Here is a 17,312-nt window from a genome sequence, read left to right on the forward strand (position 1 = left end):
ATATCTAAAGAAGGAAGGCTCGTTAGAACTACAGTCGTATGCCAATCTCTTTGATACGTGACAGCAAGACTGGTTTGCAGTATCTTCAATTATCGAAAACAAATTGAAGGTCATCAAGACCTAGAAACCCCATGTTACTCAGGTTTATCTGTGGTCAGATGAAACCGGCTCTTATCATGATAACGGTCTAATTGCAAAATATATGGGCCAGCGAGTAGGTATACCTGTTTTTCGCTACGATTAGTCAGAACCACAGTATGGCAAAGATGTTTGCGATCGAAATTTATGCCCGATGAAGACATGCATCCGACGATACTGCAACAAAGGACATTATATGTGCAGAGCATATGAGAACAGCATTTTCAGAAAGGCCAGTAAAAGATACGTCTGCATGTGTCTGCGTAGTAGATGAGGAGAAGGAAACTTTACAAGTTAAGAAAATAGATGGCTTCATTAAGTTACATAATATTCAATTTGAGGAGAAAGGCATTCCTGTTTGCATGGAAATCTTATGGAATAGGTCGTGGTATAGAAATTCTTTTTGAGAAGCTATTTTCACTAAGCTAGAGAAGCACCGCTTCAAGGCCATTAATGACGTTTTTGCTCCTAAAGATACACGAGTATGGAAATGCAAGGAGACTTTACCAGAGAGGATGATAGTGAGGATGACAGTGAATTGGAGCTAGACATTTTTGAGTGTTCGAAGCCAGAGTGCGTGAAGACTTTTCAAACCTTTTCAGAGCTCGAATCATATTTGGATATCAGGGAACATTCCGTTAGAAAAGGAGCTGGCGTAGCTCAGTTGGTTAGTGCGCGCGCGACCTTTAGATCTCGAGGTCCACGGTTCGATCCTTAGAATCTCCACGTCTGTTTCGACTTCTCTCTAATCCGTGTAGCTTTAAATACTCTTAAAACAGAGCACTGATGATGGAGAGAGGGAGTAAAGTACGCATTGTCGGCTTCCATTGATAGCAGTTGAATTTCAACTGAAGTTTATCGACGTTAAATATAGGTACTTAACCTTTTTTTTAAAGAAAGAAAACACGAAACACTGTATGATAAACTAAGGAGGGACTGGATTGAAAGGTTTTCCACAGCAATCAATATCATGCACTCCTACTAACGTTACAAATGACAATAAGTCATCGTCACCAACTTGACTCAGCTGGTTAGTTAGGCTGGGCCCTATCCAAACCAAGAAGTGGATCTTCGAGATTTTCGGATAAATTCAGAAGCAACTTTATTGCAAGGTTTGACATTGGCGGCTAGCAGACGGAATATAAAGACCCTCAAGAGGTTTCTACTAATATGCGGAAGGCGAGAGATAAACAAAATAATCGTTTGTTTACAAGAGAAGGATGGTTAACAAAAACGAAAATACAGGGTTTTTTTAGTCCGCCCCGCAGCTAACAGGAGGAAAACAAGGATCTTCTACGGGTAAAATTGACCTTGAGTATAAAGAACTCCTGCAATAAGATGAAGAATGTGAACGACAACGATGTTAGAAGAGATTGCTAATGAAATCAAACCACAGCATTCAATATCATACGATGCCTTTAATCTTTGCGAGTGTGCACGAGAAAACAAGTTACGTAAATTCAAGGTCGCAATGCTAAAACAAATCAGGCATCATTTCGCCATACCTTTCAAATCGAACGACAGAAAGAAAGACCTTATTTCGGAGTATATGTCCTTCATAGAGGAGTGTGCGTGTTTTGGAAAGTAGAATGAAATATTTTCTGTAGAATTGCTGTACATATGTCAATGAGATATTTTAAAGAAGTGCCACCGAGAAAGTAAGGAGCTGAGGAGCAGTTCGACCCTGTTGCCCCTGTTAGTGCTACTATGACGAAAATCGCTCAAACTTGGATTCAGCTGAAACTTCCTAAGAATACTCTTTAAAGGTCCAATAATCACTGTATGAAGTGTTTTCTCGATATTCAGGACGAAAGTATGATATTTTTACGATTATTTTTTGGAGTCTGTGACGTCATACACTCAACATCAAACATTGCTACATATATTTCTTTGTATATAAATCCTTAATTAATTTTATTCCTATGAAGCCCAAAGGGTGGCTAATGTGCTTATTTCACATTACTTGTGACTATAATTTATATTTTGGGGTGTTTGGGTATTTCTTTCTCCCTTTACTACTGATATTTTGATCATAAACTACAAAGAAATGTATGGAGCGATGTTTGATGTTGAGTGTATGACGTCACAGACTCCAAAAAATAATCGTAAAAATATCATACTTTCGTCCTGAATATCGAGAAAACACTTCATACAGTGATTATTGGACCTTTAAAGAGTATTCTTAGGAAGTTTCATCTTTATCCAAGTTTGAGCGATTTTCGTCATAGTAGCACTTTAAGCACACACTATATTCTGTTATGTTCTGTGATGCATGGAACAGATTCAGTATGAAATTAGAAGAATAATTTTGATTGGAAATAGCTCATAAAAAAAAGTTTAGTTTTAAAAACTTTTAATTTTAAAAACTTCACGCTTTCATGTTTTTTAGATTTAAATTTTTGAATCTAATTTGCATATTGTACCAATAAGACATCAATATAGTTTAGAAAAAGGCTTTAAGAGTGGATGTCAGGAAAATTCAGGCATTTTTGAAATTTCGTGACAAGTGTGAAAAAATCGATTTGTCTCATATTTTTAATTTCCTTTTCCTAACATTAGCTCTAATCTCGCTCTCAAACTCTTTAACCTTACTCTCGCTAAAACACGCTTTGTTAGTCATATCTATTTCATTGGTCGTTGTCTTCATGCTAAAGTCATTCCTGTTGGTTTTCGTGTTAAGTTTCATGCTTCTAATTTTGGTGTCAACTCTACTCAGTATTTTTCCGATATTTCTTCTGCTTGTTCCACTTTCTCTCGCTCTGTCATGCGTTCCACTATTCGTAGTATGTGCTGTAAACGTGATGCCCTCACTCTTGATACTGCTGCTTGCCTCAGAGACTTGTCTTATGTCTGTCCGGCAGTGTTAGTTTCCTCCATTCGTAATCACATTCATACTCTTAACCGCCGTTTGTACCAGTTTTTTTGTTGTTTTTTGTTTGTTACTAAGCGTAATAAGTTTGTGTCTCTTGTTGGTTTTGATCCTTTTACACATGTTGAACTTAGCAATCACAATGTCTTCAGTCATTCCGTTGTCACCATTCCCGAAGATCTACTTCTTTCTGATTCTGAAATTTCAGTTCTTAGCAAGGGTTTAAACTTCGTTCCTCTTGCTAAGAAATCTGATGAATTTCAGGTCAAGAAAGATTCTGAATTTTTTTTCGCCGTACTCGCCTTAAAGCTTTTTTCTCCGACTCTTCTAACTCTAACTGTGAACGTGATGTCTTTGAGCGCCTTTGTCCTCGTAAGTCTAACTGGGCCCCTCCCGAGGGACAATTTTCTTCTCTTGATCTTTTTGTCAATAAGTGTCGCCGTGATATTTCTAATCTCAATCTTAACCGTAAACTCAGTTACTCTAATCTTTCTAAGGACGAGTGATTGGCTTTACGTCAATTACGTAATCGTTCTGACATTGTTATTAAGCCCGCTGACAAAGGCGGTGCAGTTGTTGTCTGGCGTTCTGACCTGTATAAACAGGAGGCTTTACGTCAACACGAGAAGATAAAATTCTTATCTCCGCGCGCCCATGTAATATTCTGTTTATCATATTATTGTCAATGAAGTATGTTTTGGCTTTTTCAGGTAATTCTTTCCGTTTATTTTTGAATAGCCATCGCAATGGTGTTATCTTCACACGTGAAAATAACATGTTATTTTCACGTGTGAAGATATCAATTTTTCGAAATAGAGAAAATTAAATAGATATTTCATTGGTAATCATATAATAAAAACCCCGATACACTTAGTTTTTGAAAATATTGTTTTATTTCCAAGGAATTAAAACTTTTCTTTCAGGGCGTTAGTATGCTAATTCGAGGGCTCGACGCTCTGAGTACTTACCGCTGCATTATCCGTGCCTTTTACCTTCAGTACAGTAATTTTACTGTACTGAAGGTAAATCTGATTAACTTATTAAAGGTGAGTAATCGCTAACGAAACGGCGCCGGCGCTGCTTGGCACGGATAATGCAGCGGTAAGTACTCAGAGCGTACGTACAGCTGATTCAAACCAGAAAGACCGTTGGTGGACGTGGTAAATATATTCATATCGTACGGCTGATTCGAACCAGAAAGACCGTTGGATGGAAAGATAACACTCGACGAAAAAATGGATTTGTCATGTAGGCAAACATATAGACAAATATATGGGCAAATATCATATTTGACTAATAGTAGACAATATTTGCCCAATGACTGTATATGATATGTACCTACACATTTATCCCATGGGCACAGATGGCAAAGTCCGTATGGCCCAGTAAAATCCCAAACGGCAAATATATAGCAGATATCATATCATCCATACATTTACCCGGTAGTAAATGTGAATGCTCATTTGATATGTGCACGTATTTGCCCAGCCCGTATATGTGATTCATGCCTTACATATACCCTGTATTTTCCCAGGCCGTATATGTGATTAATGCCTTACATTTACCCTGTCTTTGCCCAGGCCGTATATGTGATTAATGCCTTACATATACCCTGTATTTTCCCAGGCCGTATATGTGATTTATGCCTTACATATACCCTGTCTTTGCCCAGGCCGTATATGTGATTTATGCCTTACATATACCCTGTGTTTTCCCAGGCCGTATATGTGATTTATGCCTTACATATACCCTGTATTTTCCAAGGTCGTATATGTGATTTATGCCTTACATATAACCTGTGTTTGCCCAGGCCGTATATGTGATTAATGCCTTACTTATACCCTGTCTTTGCCCAGGTCGTATATGTGATTAATGCCTTACATATACCCTGTATTTTTCCAGGCCGTATATGTGATTTATGCCTTACCTATACCATGCGATATGCTCTGACCGTATATGTGATTAATGCCCCCTTAATGCCTTAGATGTACCAGCGCGTCTTAGCCATATTTGCTCAGTTGAATTATGCTCATCATATTTGCTAAATTTAACTATATTATCAGTCTTCAGCTATTGTCACTTATGGCAGGCCAAAAAAAATAGAAACGATATATGTCGTGACAACCACCTCATACTTTAAACATAGCTAACCTATACTAAGAAGCAGGAAAAAAGACATAAATCATACTGAAACATTTTTATTGTGAATTTCCTTTTCTTGACGACTGATTAACTATGAACAATTTGTTAACTACAACTAATTGAAAATGCTAGTTCTGTAAATTAATTATAGGTGTTTGTTTCATCTTGTGACAGAATTTGTGAAAGGAGATCATAATATATTTAGTTGTCAATCGATCTGTGGCTTATGTACGATTCTTTTTAGATATTCTGTAGTAGTACACTTCATTTATAACTGCAAAAACTTAATTAAGGACACCGAACGTGGTTGGGTTTCTACGAGTTTTATGAATTAAATCTTGTGTCACTGTTCCTCCGTTCCTTTGGCCTGATTTCTAGGGTTTTCCTTCTTCTTTCGATTATTTGAACATTATACTTGTTTACTTTAAGAAATCCAAAGGTCAATAGGCTTAGATAGCCGCTGCTATACCGTTTGACCTTTGGATTTCTTCAAGTAAACGAGTATAACGTTCAAGTAATCGAAAGAAGAACGAAAACCCTAGAAATCAGGCCAAAGGAACGGAGGAACAGTGACACAAGATTTAATTCATAAAACTCGTAGAAACCCCAACCACGTTCGGTGTCCCAGTGCCCTTGATTTGATAAAAACCTTTAGGCTCTCAATGCCCATTCGGGACCTCCAGATGGCCTTGGGCGTCTTGACGGCTCCCCGATTTTCCGCTTCAAAAGCATGGTGAGACTGCGCTCTGACAGCCTCCTTTTTGCCTTTCGGTCCATGCTTTCCATGAACTGATTAGCTAGGGGGCTTCTCCATGGCAGAGGGTGTTTTATTAAAACTTTACTCTGCTTAGTAGGGCCCCCTTCGTTATCAGAGCCACTGTCCGCTGTATCGTCATCAGCCTGGTCATCCGCCTCTGACATCGACTCCTCTGATGACATATACTCCAGTTTCATAATTGCCTTGACTTTCTCTTTGTCCCCTGGCGATAGCGAGGTTGACAAGTCCGCTGCCTTGGATCTGGATTTTAGGAGCTAAAAGAAAAAAGAAAAAAAAAAACACCGTCAGTCAAAGTTTCTTATTAAACAAAGTCATAATCGTTGCAAATTCAGTTTACTTACATTTTGTTTTCTTTGTGTTTTCCGCTGCATCTTTTGATGCCTTCCAAGGGCCCCTGAACGCTCTCTTTTGTTTCTCTTTCTTCTCGTCAGAAAGTGACTTTTAAGGGCAGCTGAAATTATATCAAGTACCCATATATTAAAACTTGAGACAAAATTTGTTAGAAATTTTGGCATTTGGCCGACAATTACTCCTTTAGCATCCATTTGTTTTTGCTTTGTTTTGTTTTGTTTTTGTTTTTTTTTTTTGTTTTTTTTTTCCGTGTTATTTTATTTCAAACTGCTTCCCCTCCCTTCGGCATTTGAATATTTCTAAAAGGATTTCGTTACCCCCCTCCCCCCCCCCCGACCACCACCACCCTTTGTCCTCACCCCTCCCCCCCGGGTTAACTTTGATAGGTGCATAAGGCCTTTCGCACTTCGTAATATAAAATACATAAATACCTTCTAACTCGACGGCAGAGACATCCTTATGAACATTCAGAACTCTATCCCTTATTGCGTTATTAATCTGTTCGTTGACGTCATCTCTGAAACTAATTAGGAAATGCCATATTGGAGTGGTAAGTGGAAACTTAATATGGAAAGAAACTATGGATGATTCAGACAAGATCATTTTTATTAAATTTTTATACTTACGCTTTAGTAAAATCCCATATAAGAGGGTTTTCTTCCCTGTCCCGTAATTTCTTTGCTACCAAGCGTACTTCAGACTGTAATAACATAATATAATTCATTAAAATCATAAGATGTACCTTAAGTTATTCTTAGACATAGTAATAATGTTTTCATTATTTTTATGGCTGTGATTGTATAATATTGGGAAAAAAATCGAAATCAAATCAATTCCTTTACAAAAAAGGAAATTATCATTATCATTCAGTGTCTTGTTATTGGAAATCAATAGTAAAGTTTGGTAGCATTAACCACTGCCATGGCGGGTTTCCCGCCAATTTTAGCATTGCATAAATTATACCGCTGCATAATTATACCAACTACTCTTCGCGCCAAGAATTCCCAGTAAAATTATCAATAAAAATAGCTTGCTTTTTAAAATATTGCCACTTTACTTACTGCAACAGCCTTTGAGACAGTAATCTTGGTCTTGCTGTTGTCCTTGTTCTGCTGGCTTTCTTTTAAGGCGGCTAGTATTTGGCGGTTTTGTTCTTGCAGTTCTTTAAACTGTTTTACAATCGTTTCGAAATTTGAAGAAATTTCTTCTTTTTCGCTGTCGGGGTCAACGTTCTCATTCTCGCTTGTTGCTTGCAATAGGCGATTTCTGTGTTCTCTTAGCACATCCTCGTTACCACCAGGGACAGAGGGAATAAGTATATTAAGCCTTTGAGAATTGGCGCCATTTTCAGTATGTCTACTCGTACTGCTTGTACTGGTAGTTGCAGTAACAGAATGGATTGGCATTGGGCGTCCTGGTAAAGGTGTAGATGTTCTTCCCATTTTTTGATCGCGACGAATGAACGCAATTATAAGCAAATATGCGACGGGAGCGGGCGGGGGGGGGGGGAGTGGACACCGGAGATGTGTCGGGCAGGCGGGGGAGAGGTGTGGAGGGGGAGAGGGGGGGGGGGGGCGAGTGGGGGGGGGGGGGGGGGGTGGGTGGGTCTCGTCGGGTGTGGACGGGGCGTTGGGTGGTCGGGAGGGCCGCGGCCGGGGGTGTAGCCATATCTCAAAGGGGAGAGGTGGGTTGCGGGCGGGGGGGTTCGGGGGGCGGGGGGGGAACGGACAGCTCGCAGGGGGGGGGGAGGGTGGCGGTGTGGGCGGACTGTACGGGGGGGGGGGAGCGGCGCGGGCGGGCGGCCGGGGCGGTGCGGGAAGGGGGGGAAGGGGGGCGGGGGCGGGGGGGGTGGGAAGGTGAGGGCGGACCGGGGGGGGGTGGGGGGTGATAGGGGGGGAGGGGGGGAGCACATGCGGGGGTAGGCGCGAGAGGGGGGGGAGCGGGCAGGGTTGAGTCGGTGAGACGGGGCGACGGAAGTATAGGTGACGGGGGGGGGGGGCGGGGGAGGGGTGGGGCCGGGGGCGGGCGGATGGAGTTAGGGTCTGGATGCGCGGGGCGCGTGGGGGGTGGGGGCGGGGTACGGGGGTGTGAAAGAGTCGGGTGCGCGGGGGTGTGTGCTTGTGCGCGGGGGTCGGGGGGTGGGCGATTGCGCGGTCGAAGGGTCGGGCGGAGGCCCTCGGGGGTTTTTACACGTTGGAGGGGACGAGGGGCGGGGGGGGGGGAGGGCGGGTGCGGGGGCGGGGAAAGGGCGTACGGGTGGGGGGAAAGGGTGCGGGGCGCGGGGGGGCGGGGAGGGGGGGGGGGGGGGGGGGTGGGGCGGGGGTAGCGGGTGGGGGGGGGTTGGGGGTTGTGGCCGGGGGGGGGTTGGGCCTGGGGGCGCGGTACCCTAGCAGCGTTCGGGTGGGGGGAGGCTAGGGGGGGAAGGGCACGGGGGGTGGGGTGGGGGGGCGTCATGGGGTGGTGGGGTGGGGAGGTTTGGACAGCGGGGTGAGGGGCGCGGGGTGGTGGCGGAGAGGGGGGGGGGGGGGGGGCGTGAGTGGGGCCGCTCGGCGGGGGCCCCCGGGGGGGGCTCAGGGGCGTGGGGATGAGAGCGCCTGCGCGCGCGGGCGTGGGCGGGGGGTTGCGGGGGGCTGGAGAAGGAGGGGAGGGCGTCGTGGGGTGCGCGGAGGGGGGGGGTCGAGCGGGGGCACGGGGGCCGCGGGGTGTGTGGGTGGGTCGTGCGGGGGGGGTCGGGGGGGGGGGGCTTCGGGGATGGGTCGAGGGCGGGGAGCGTGGAGGAGTCTGGGGGGAGGGGGGTGAGGGCGTGGTGTTGTAGGGCTCCGGGGTGCCAGGGAGGATCCGAGCCAGTGCTCGCTGGGGCGGGTAGGGGGGCGTGCGGGAGGGCTGGGGGCCCGGGGCGGTGGGATAACGGAGAAACGGCGGGGGGCTGGATGGTGGGGAATGGGTGTTGTGTGTCAGGGGAGTCGGTCGGCGGTTGATGGAGGCTCGTGGAGCCCTGAGGCTCTGCGGGGTAGGCGCACCTCATGGGACTGCGCTGGGTGGCGGAGAGGGTGAGGCGTACGTGGGAGGTGAGGCGATGGGGGCGGTCCGCGGTACGGTGCGGATGGGGGTGGGTGGAGGGAACGGGGAGGCGGGGGTGGGGTGCCGGCGAGGGGGCCCCCTTGACGGGGGGGGCGGGGGGTAGCGCGCGCGGGGTGGATGCAGATGGGGAGGCGCTATGTGGGGGCACAGGCGGGGGGAGTGGGGTTGCGGGAGGCGAAGAAAGGGGGGGGGGAGGGCGGATGGGGTGTCTGCCGGCGCGGGTGGGTTGGGGGGGCGGCGTTGGCGCGGTGCGGCGGGGGGGGCGGCGGGCAACATGGGGGGGGGGCCGGAGGGGGGTTTGTGGGGGGTCGGTGCGGTGTCCGGGGGGGTGACGGGGGGGGGGGGGTGTCGCTGATCTGGGGGGGGGGTTGGATGGAGGCGGCGGCCCAGTCGGGGGGTGAGTGTGGGGGGGTGACGAGGGCGGGGGGGGTGGAGGGGGGGGGATAGGGTGGGATGTGGGGCGGAGAGGGGGCTGGAGTGTGTGCGGGCGGGGGGGGGGCTGGCTGTCTGCGGGCGGGGGGTGGGCCGCACGGGGAGGGCGGGGTGGGGCGGGGCGGAGTGGCTGGGTGAAGCGGGCGGGGGGGGGGTCGGGGGGGGGGGTGAGGCGAGGGCTTGGGGCTGGCGCGGAGTCTGGGTGGGTCCGATCGGGGTGAGGGGGTAGGGGGGGTTGGGGGTGGAGGGGGGTGGGGTTGGGGGGGGGGCGGGGTAGGCGGGGGCGGGTGGGAGGGGGGCAGGGACGCGGGGGGAGGTGGCATGGTTGGGGGAGCGGAGGGTTCCGGGGGCTGTCGGAGTGCGGGCGGCTAAGGGGGGGGGGGTGGGGGGGGGGGTGGGCGGAGGGCGGGGTAGGGGGGGGAGGGTGGAGGAGGGTGAGGTGGGAGGGGCGGATATCCAAGTAGGGGGCGGGGCGGGGGTGGGGGGGGGGGTGGAGCGGGGGGAAGGCGGGGGGGAGTGGGGGGGGGGGAGCCGTGGGGTTTGTTGGGGGGGTGGGCCGGGCCAGAATTCCAGTAAAAATTCTCATAAAAAATGGCTGCTTTTTTAAAAATGTGCAACTTGACTTTGCAAAGCTTGAGCAGTTCTGGTCTTGTGTTGTCCGTTTGGGTTCTTTTAAGGGGCGTTGGCGTTTTGTTCTTTCTTTAACTGTTTTACAATCGTTTGAAATTGGTTTCTTTTTTCTCGCGGGGTCAACGTTTTTCTCGCTGTGCAATTTATAACGGGAAGAGGATAGAGATGTTATGTGTGAGAAAACAGATGGATGCATGGCGCGCAGAGTTTGTTCCTGTTTGTGAGCGAAAGGCGCAATAAGCAAGAATAAGCGAGAAACTATCGACGGTTTGTTACCTGTTGTGACCAAAAAGGCTAATGAACGAATGAGCGCATCCACCGAACAAATCTACCCCCTATCTATCACGGCGTATCACGTGACTTGTGATGACATATACGTTCATATAATGAAGTCTAATAATAAAAAAAGGAATAACTGTCTTATAAAAATGCTGAAGTTGTATCCAGGATTCATGTTAAGTAATATATCTATTATCTTAAAGCTATTTGCTCCATTTTATAAAGTTATGAAATTTTTTCTAAAGCCTAGATTCACGAAATATCATTGCAATAAACTTGATTAGCTTCTAGCTCTAAAACCATCGTACCATTGTCTGCCGCCAACAGTGACAGCTCTAAGGAAAAGGGCGCGGTAATAAAGATCCGGCGTGCTTTTGTCCAATGGCATGTGGTTGATGGACGTGGAACTTTATTACGCTGGAATATGGCTGTTAGCCATTCAAAATGCTTGGATTTTGAGTAATTATCCCAATGATACACAACGTCTTTTTAATTATATAGTTCTGGAAAACAAAATGTCTTCTGCGATGTCAAAGCGTTATCATTGCTTTCATTGTAACGAAGATTTACATTACAGAGTATTTTGCCGTCACAAAGAAGAATTTTATGATCCTTTAACAAATCAATGGCAATTACAGCGGAATGACGACGAAGACTCAAATGATAGTATTTTCACTCACGAGATTGACGGCCAGAACGACACTTCTTCTAATGACTACAGCGAGATAAACGTTTTGGACCAAACTGATCAAGACTCCTCTGATGTGCCAAATACAAACCAACCATCAAGTGACGAATTCTTACCAGCTACTTCACAAAAAGGTATTGATGTTATACGTTTATTTGATGATTAGATTATATAATCTTTAAATGATAAAGTCAAACTGCATAGATAAAAGACTGAATCTTTAACAAGCGGCTGATTTGCACATGATCTAGCTCCCCTATTGGATTTACTACCAAGCATTAGTGTTATTGAAGCGAGATTAAGTTAGAGGTACAAATGATTCTTTTCTATTTCTATCTTAGCCTCGTTTTCACCGTTACTTTTAAGAAGGGTGCATTATTAAGTAATCGGCTTATGGTTGCCATTAAAACCTCAGTGTTCATTCAGAAAGGTTCATTCAAAGAGTTTATAAAATCATAGCTAGAGATAACTCATTTAAAAACGCCAAAAAGAATTTACTATGTTCAAATGGATATTGCTGTACATTTTCGTCTCCAAATCAATTCATGACTGTGGTCATCCTGAGATAGCATGGTATCCGGCAAAACACGTTTGTCAAGTTAGAGAAATACAATTATAAGTAATTTATTTAATATGTCTCTTGGGTTTTTTATTTTCGATTTATCATTTTTCTTTCACGAATTATAAATTGTTGTTTTGCTGACTTAGAAATTTATATTTTATTTTCAATGGAAATCATTTATTTTCAGAGCAAAATTTGGGTCAAAATTATACATTTAGGGACCGGTCATTATTTAAGTTGTAGGTAGGGGGGGGGGGGGGGTGGAGGAGAAATTGTCAGTGACGCAAAAAAATTTCAAGGCCCCCCCTTTGAAGGCATCCAAGTTTATCCAAAACCCCCCATGGATTTTATTAAAAAATTTAAAAATTTTCCCTAAAAGTCATTTTTAAATTTCAAGACTTTCACTACCAAAAATTTCAGGCCCCCCCCCCCCAATTTTTTCTCCCCCCCCCCCCCAACTTAAATAATGACCGGTCCCTTAGCCCATGAGGTTTTTTTTACTGACATTTTTTTTTTCTAGTATTATAATGGTTTCAGACTTTATCTTATACTATGTTGCAGTTATACAATGCCGAATGAATAAAATACATCGTATTTGCTTATGTTTAAAGGAGACGGAATAAATAACTTTGAGGAAGAAGATCAAGTGTTTTTGGATGACAAGTTGGACAGTGAATCTGACCATGAAGAGATAAGAGGAAATGAAAGAAGGAGATTGGTTGAAACTTGGGATATTGATATCGAAGACGTAGAAAGAGATTTTGAACAATCTAGTGCAGAAATAAGCGTTGCCGTCGAAGCAAGTTCCCGAGTGACCCTTATTAACTGGATTGCCTTGTTTGTGTGCTTTTGGTCTGCATACTTTTCTGTACCAGACCGAGGCATTGATATTCTCCTCGCCTTTTTTAAAGCGATTTTTCAGGTTTTGTGTGAGCTTTCGCCAATCATTTTCCCAACCGCAGTATTGGTTTTCCCGAGCTCCTTCAAACTCTTGAAAAATTATCTTTCTTTTAAAGATAAGCATTCAAAGTATGTTGTTTGTCCGAAATGCGACACCCTATACCGTTTTCAAGACTGCATAACAACAAGATTCGGGCGTGTCATTGCTAAACCATGTTCTCACATTGCTTTTCCGAATCACCGTCAATTGTTTCGCCGCACACCTTGTGGAGCGGAATTGCTTAAGGAAATTCGTTTGAAAAATGGACAGACGAAATTGTACCCACATAAAGTTTATTGTTATAAAAGCATCAGAGACACTCTAACTCACTTTATTAAGCGACCAGACTTTGTACAAAAATGTGAGATTTGGAGAAATCGGAATGTACCGGACGATATTTTAGTTGATATTTACGATGGCCAAGTGTGGAAAGATTGGCAATATTTTAACGGCACTCCTTTCCTTGCCCAGCCTAATAATTATGCTTTTATGCTGAATGTTGACTGGTTTCAGCCTTTTAAGCACAGTGTCTATAGCGTTGGAGTCATATATATGGTCCTCCTAAATCTTCCGAGAAAAGAAAGGTACAAAGAGGAAAACGTAATAATAGTTGGGGTAATACCTGGTCCACACGAGTCCAAATTGAATATCAATACGTACTTACAACCACTTGTAGCCGAATTGAACTTATTGTGGCACGAAGGCATCCAAGTTCGGCCTCATGGGAGTAGAACAGCAAGATGTTTTCGAGCTGCCCTCCTTTGTATTGCTTGTGACATTCCTGCACTAAGAAAAGTTTGCGGTTTCTTAGGATGTACTGCTCACCGAGGGTGCTCAAAGTGCACAAGATTTTTCCCGGAGATTTTAGTAGCATGGATTTTTCAGGTTTCGAAGATGACGATACACCAAGGACAAATGAAGAGCACCGAAGAGAGGCTCAGAAAATACTCAATGCAACAACCGCTGATGAACGAAACCAAATTGAAACTTCCACTGGAACAAGATATTCTGAACTCTTACAGTTGCCTTACTTCGATTGTACTCGTTACCATGTTGTTGATCCTATGCACAATTTGTTTTTAGGGACAGCAAAACATTTAATGAAAAATGTATGGCTAAATGCTGAAACGCCAATTATTTCTAAAGAAAATTTGAATAAAATCCAGGAAAAGGTAGATGACGTCAAAGCACCATCATTTATTGGGCGTCTCCCGAAAAAGATATCAACATCGTTTGGAGGATTTACTGCTGATCAGTGGAAAACATGGACTCTCTTGTATTCTGTATTCTGCATTTGGAATATCGTTCCAACAGATGATTTGGAGCTGTGGAGGTTATTCGTATTGTCCTGCTTTCACCTTTGCTCTCCACTTATTACAACTGAAGAGCTACAAGAAGGACATGATTACCTAGTGGAATTTTGTAAATCGTTTGAAAAACGATATGGAAAGGAACGTGTTACGCCAAACATGCATCTACACCTGCACCTCAAACAATGTATTTTAGATTACGGGCCTGTATATTCATTTTGGCTTTTCAGCTTCGAACGTTTCAATGGGATTTTAGGAGCGTTTCGAACTAACAATAGATCTGTTGAAATACAAATCATGAGAAAATTTCTCCAAAAGCATGAACTAAGAGATATCCCTTTACCAGAGAGATTTCGAGAAACTTTCCAACCAGTATTTCAACTTCTTCAGGAGGCACAACAAGTAGGAACACTTGGCGAAAGCATCCCATCAATACCATCAACACTTAATCTTTCAGTTGGTCAAGTACTACGTTGCTTAGAGTGGAGCAATATGAATGCATACTCATGTTTTTCACCTCGATCCATTGATGTTCTTGATGATGACTATACAGAATATCTCTTTAAAACTTATGAAACAATTTTACCTCAACACTCGGTCATTGAATGTGTTACCGATACGTTTGAGAGAATTAGTACCATTGGATATTCGGGGACAAAGCTAGGGTCCTCTGACTCTAGACTGGAACGTTCTTCCTTCATTCTTGCAAGTTGGTGTGGCCAATATAGTGGCAGTATTGAGACCGATTCATTTGACTTGCGCCCCGGTGTTGTCGATTTCTTTCTTAAACAAACCATTATAATTGATGGCAAGCAGGAATCATTGTGTATGGCAAAGGTTCGATGGTATCAGCGACATCCAGAAAGACACAGGATTGGCAGACCACATGAAATTTGGTGCAGAAACTTGTTTGAAATGGAATGGCCCTCTACATTCATTCCCATACAAAGGATACACAGCCAGTTTGTTGCTGCTTACGATGTTATTGACAAAGAAAGAGTATTAATTGTTTGTCCTTTACTACGTAAATTGTACGGATGATGGAGATGACAGTAAAGTATCATCCAGGAAAAATATTCAAAGCTATCAAAAATAAACTGTTTGAACTGTGCATCAGTAACTAGATAGTCAAAATGAAAATTGAATGAATTCTTTGATGAGTTTAAAATTAGATGAATTAAAATAATTATGAATGAAATTGCATATATTGCCAATAAAAAAGATGAATTCATATGTTTAGACTAAACAAAATTGATGCTTCAAATAATATTACAGATGTTAGCGGTTTGAAATGCAGCTGAGGTTAATGGGTTAATGAGTTTTCTTATTGTCACTGGAAAAAACGCATGTACGAGTTACGCATATTAAAAATACATCGTCCGCGTTTTTTCCTGTGTGTATCAACGCATATAACCTCACTTTCATGACATCAAAGCAAAGCAATGATTGAATTAATGTGGTCGCAACATTGATGTCATGCGTTAGGAGAAAAAATTGACACATATGACTGAGATGGACCTGCATGCACTCCCCCCTCGTAAGTCGTAAAAACAAGCCAACATCCATCATAATTCAGTTGAAAAATTATTGATTTGTTTTGAAAAGTTTTGATTGCAATAAATTGAAACGGAAACCTCACATCGGATATACTCAGTTTGGGGTATTGTATTTGCTCCCCAGGTAAATATGGGGCAAAGCCTAGTGCAAAGTTGATTTCATATGTGCCCTTCATTTGACAATAGGGCAAATATAGGGCAAAAACGGTTATCATATATCCCCACTGGGTAAATGCGTCTAAACTAAGGGCAAATATATAACATATTTACCCATGTGTTCAGATGTATGGCAAAGCAATGGCAAATTTATTAGAAATTTACCCCGACCTTTGCCTGCATAGGCAAATGTATGGGCAAATATAGAGCACCATATTTGCCCAACATTTGCCAAGCGGACATATGATGACCAAATCCATTATTTCGTCGAGTGTAAGTGAACACTATTTAGTATCCATTTAGAAACAAACATATATCAATTCAATTAGAAATCTACGAATAACTGAAACAATCACACATATTCAAAACCCAATCCGTCTGTCCTGGTGCCCTTGTGAACGATTTGTTTGTTATATTCAGTTATTTTTGGTTCCAAACTTGGTCTCTTTTTCATCCCACCGGCAATTATCCGTTTTGCTCAACGTGGCGAAATTTAATTAATTGCAGACTTCTTGTACGGCTTGTAAACAAGAGTGCCCACAATATTTATTTCATGTGTTTGCAGACTGGTCTTAGTGCATTTGAGCTATAATAGACTTTAGAAACTCTAGGTTAGGTCCCACTTTGGAGAAAATCGCCTTCAGCTGCACGTAATTTAGCGCCTAACGTGTTTCGAAATTTTAGTATATGTTTTCAAATTATCATGTCTCAGTGAAAAAGAAAGATTGAATTTAATCGTCAAGACTTTTATAATCAAAAGTTATAAAATTTATGTGCAAAATTTTAAGTAGATTTTTAAAATTAGTAATACATATTTGGCGGCGCACGATATGGTATTGAAATACTCGTTTTTGAACTATTTTTGAACATTTTCAATGCAATTTTAAAATTATAGGCCGTTATTTTATATTTTTACAGAGATCCGTCAAACCCGCTATGATTTCAGTTCTCGATAACTTCGTTCCGGCACACAATAAATTCAAAAATATTATACGTGGTATAGCTCAGAATAATTTAAAATTTTAGATTCTAAACAAGTTAATATTGTAAATAAGGAATCAATGATAATAAATCCATAAGCAGAGAAAAACCATTTGTGGCTCAGTGAACGCCAGCAAGTCTGACATAAGAAAGGAATAGGAAAACGACAAGAAACCGACAAGAAGCCTACCTTGTTCTATTTGGTTTCTTTTGTCTTATTCTATCATATAAACACTCCTTTCTACCACCTCTTTCTCTTTTACTCCGACGAAGGACTAGCGTCCGAAACGTCAGAAAGTTTTTTCATCTTTTCACGGTGTATAATTTACCTTTTTATCATTAAGTTTACCAGCATGCAGCATAGTTTTAATGTTCAGTTGGAGTTAGTTAGAGAGTTGCAGTCGGATTAAAGCCAGAGC

The 17,312-nt window shown here is 43.5% G+C and overlaps 2 protein-coding genes and 1 pseudogene across 2 annotated transcripts; 2 read left to right on the forward strand and 1 right to left on the reverse strand.

Annotated features, from left to right (window-relative positions):
- The first annotated feature begins 292 nt into the window (after nucleotides 1–292).
- On the forward strand, nucleotides 293–1,123 carry LOC148912905 (uncharacterized; annotated as a pseudogene).
- Nucleotides 1,124–5,568: 4,445 nt separating this feature from the next.
- Nucleotides 5,569–7,720, reverse strand: LOC148912906 (uncharacterized). Its single transcript, XM_089026236.1, has 5 exons — nucleotides 7,340–7,720; nucleotides 6,905–6,978; nucleotides 6,710–6,801; nucleotides 6,269–6,378; nucleotides 5,569–6,181 (listed from the first exon to the last, which is right to left on the reverse strand). Exons 1-5 carry the CDS (start codon nucleotides 7,718–7,720, stop codon nucleotides 5,801–5,803), a joined length of 1,038 nt encoding a protein of 345 aa, XP_088882362.1. The 3' UTR covers nucleotides 5,569–5,800.
- Nucleotides 7,721–11,031: 3,311 nt separating this feature from the next.
- Nucleotides 11,032–15,306, forward strand: LOC148912907 (uncharacterized). Its single transcript, XM_089026252.1, has 2 exons — nucleotides 11,032–11,522; nucleotides 12,562–15,306. Exons 1-2 carry the CDS (start codon nucleotides 11,087–11,089, stop codon nucleotides 13,971–13,973), a joined length of 1,848 nt encoding a protein of 615 aa, XP_088882378.1. The 5' UTR covers nucleotides 11,032–11,086; the 3' UTR covers nucleotides 13,974–15,306.
- The last annotated feature ends 2,006 nt before the right edge of the window (nucleotides 15,307–17,312 follow it).

The sequence above is a fragment of the Actinia tenebrosa genome, unplaced genomic scaffold (genome assembly GCF_029948245.1).
Source record: "Actinia tenebrosa isolate PJP-AT-01 unplaced genomic scaffold, QUT_ActTen_1.0 PGA_scaffold10__47_contigs__length_13832649, whole genome shotgun sequence".
Classification (NCBI taxonomy): Eukaryota; Metazoa; Cnidaria; class Anthozoa; order Actiniaria; family Actiniidae; genus Actinia; species Actinia tenebrosa.

Bases quoted from the DNA above. Each gene is read 5' to 3' on its own strand.
- LOC148912906 (XM_089026236.1), bottom strand. From the start codon at position 7,720: ATGGGAAGAACATCTACACCTTTACCAGGACGCCCAATGCCAATCCAT. The intron at 6,379-6,709 runs GTATTTATGTAT...ATATAATTTCAG, and splicing joins CTCTGCCGTCGAGTTAGAAG to CTGCCCTTAAAAGTCACTTT. The intron at 6,182-6,268 runs GTAAGTAAACTG...TTTTTCTTTTAG, and splicing joins AAACACAAAGAAAACAAAAT to CTCCTAAAATCCAGATCCAA.
- LOC148912907 (XM_089026252.1), top strand. From the start codon at position 11,087: ATGTGGTTGATGGACGTGGAACTTTATTACGCTGGAATATGGCTGTTA. The intron at 11,523-12,561 runs GTATTGATGTTA...TTATGTTTAAAG, and splicing joins ACCAGCTACTTCACAAAAAG to GAGACGGAATAAATAACTTT.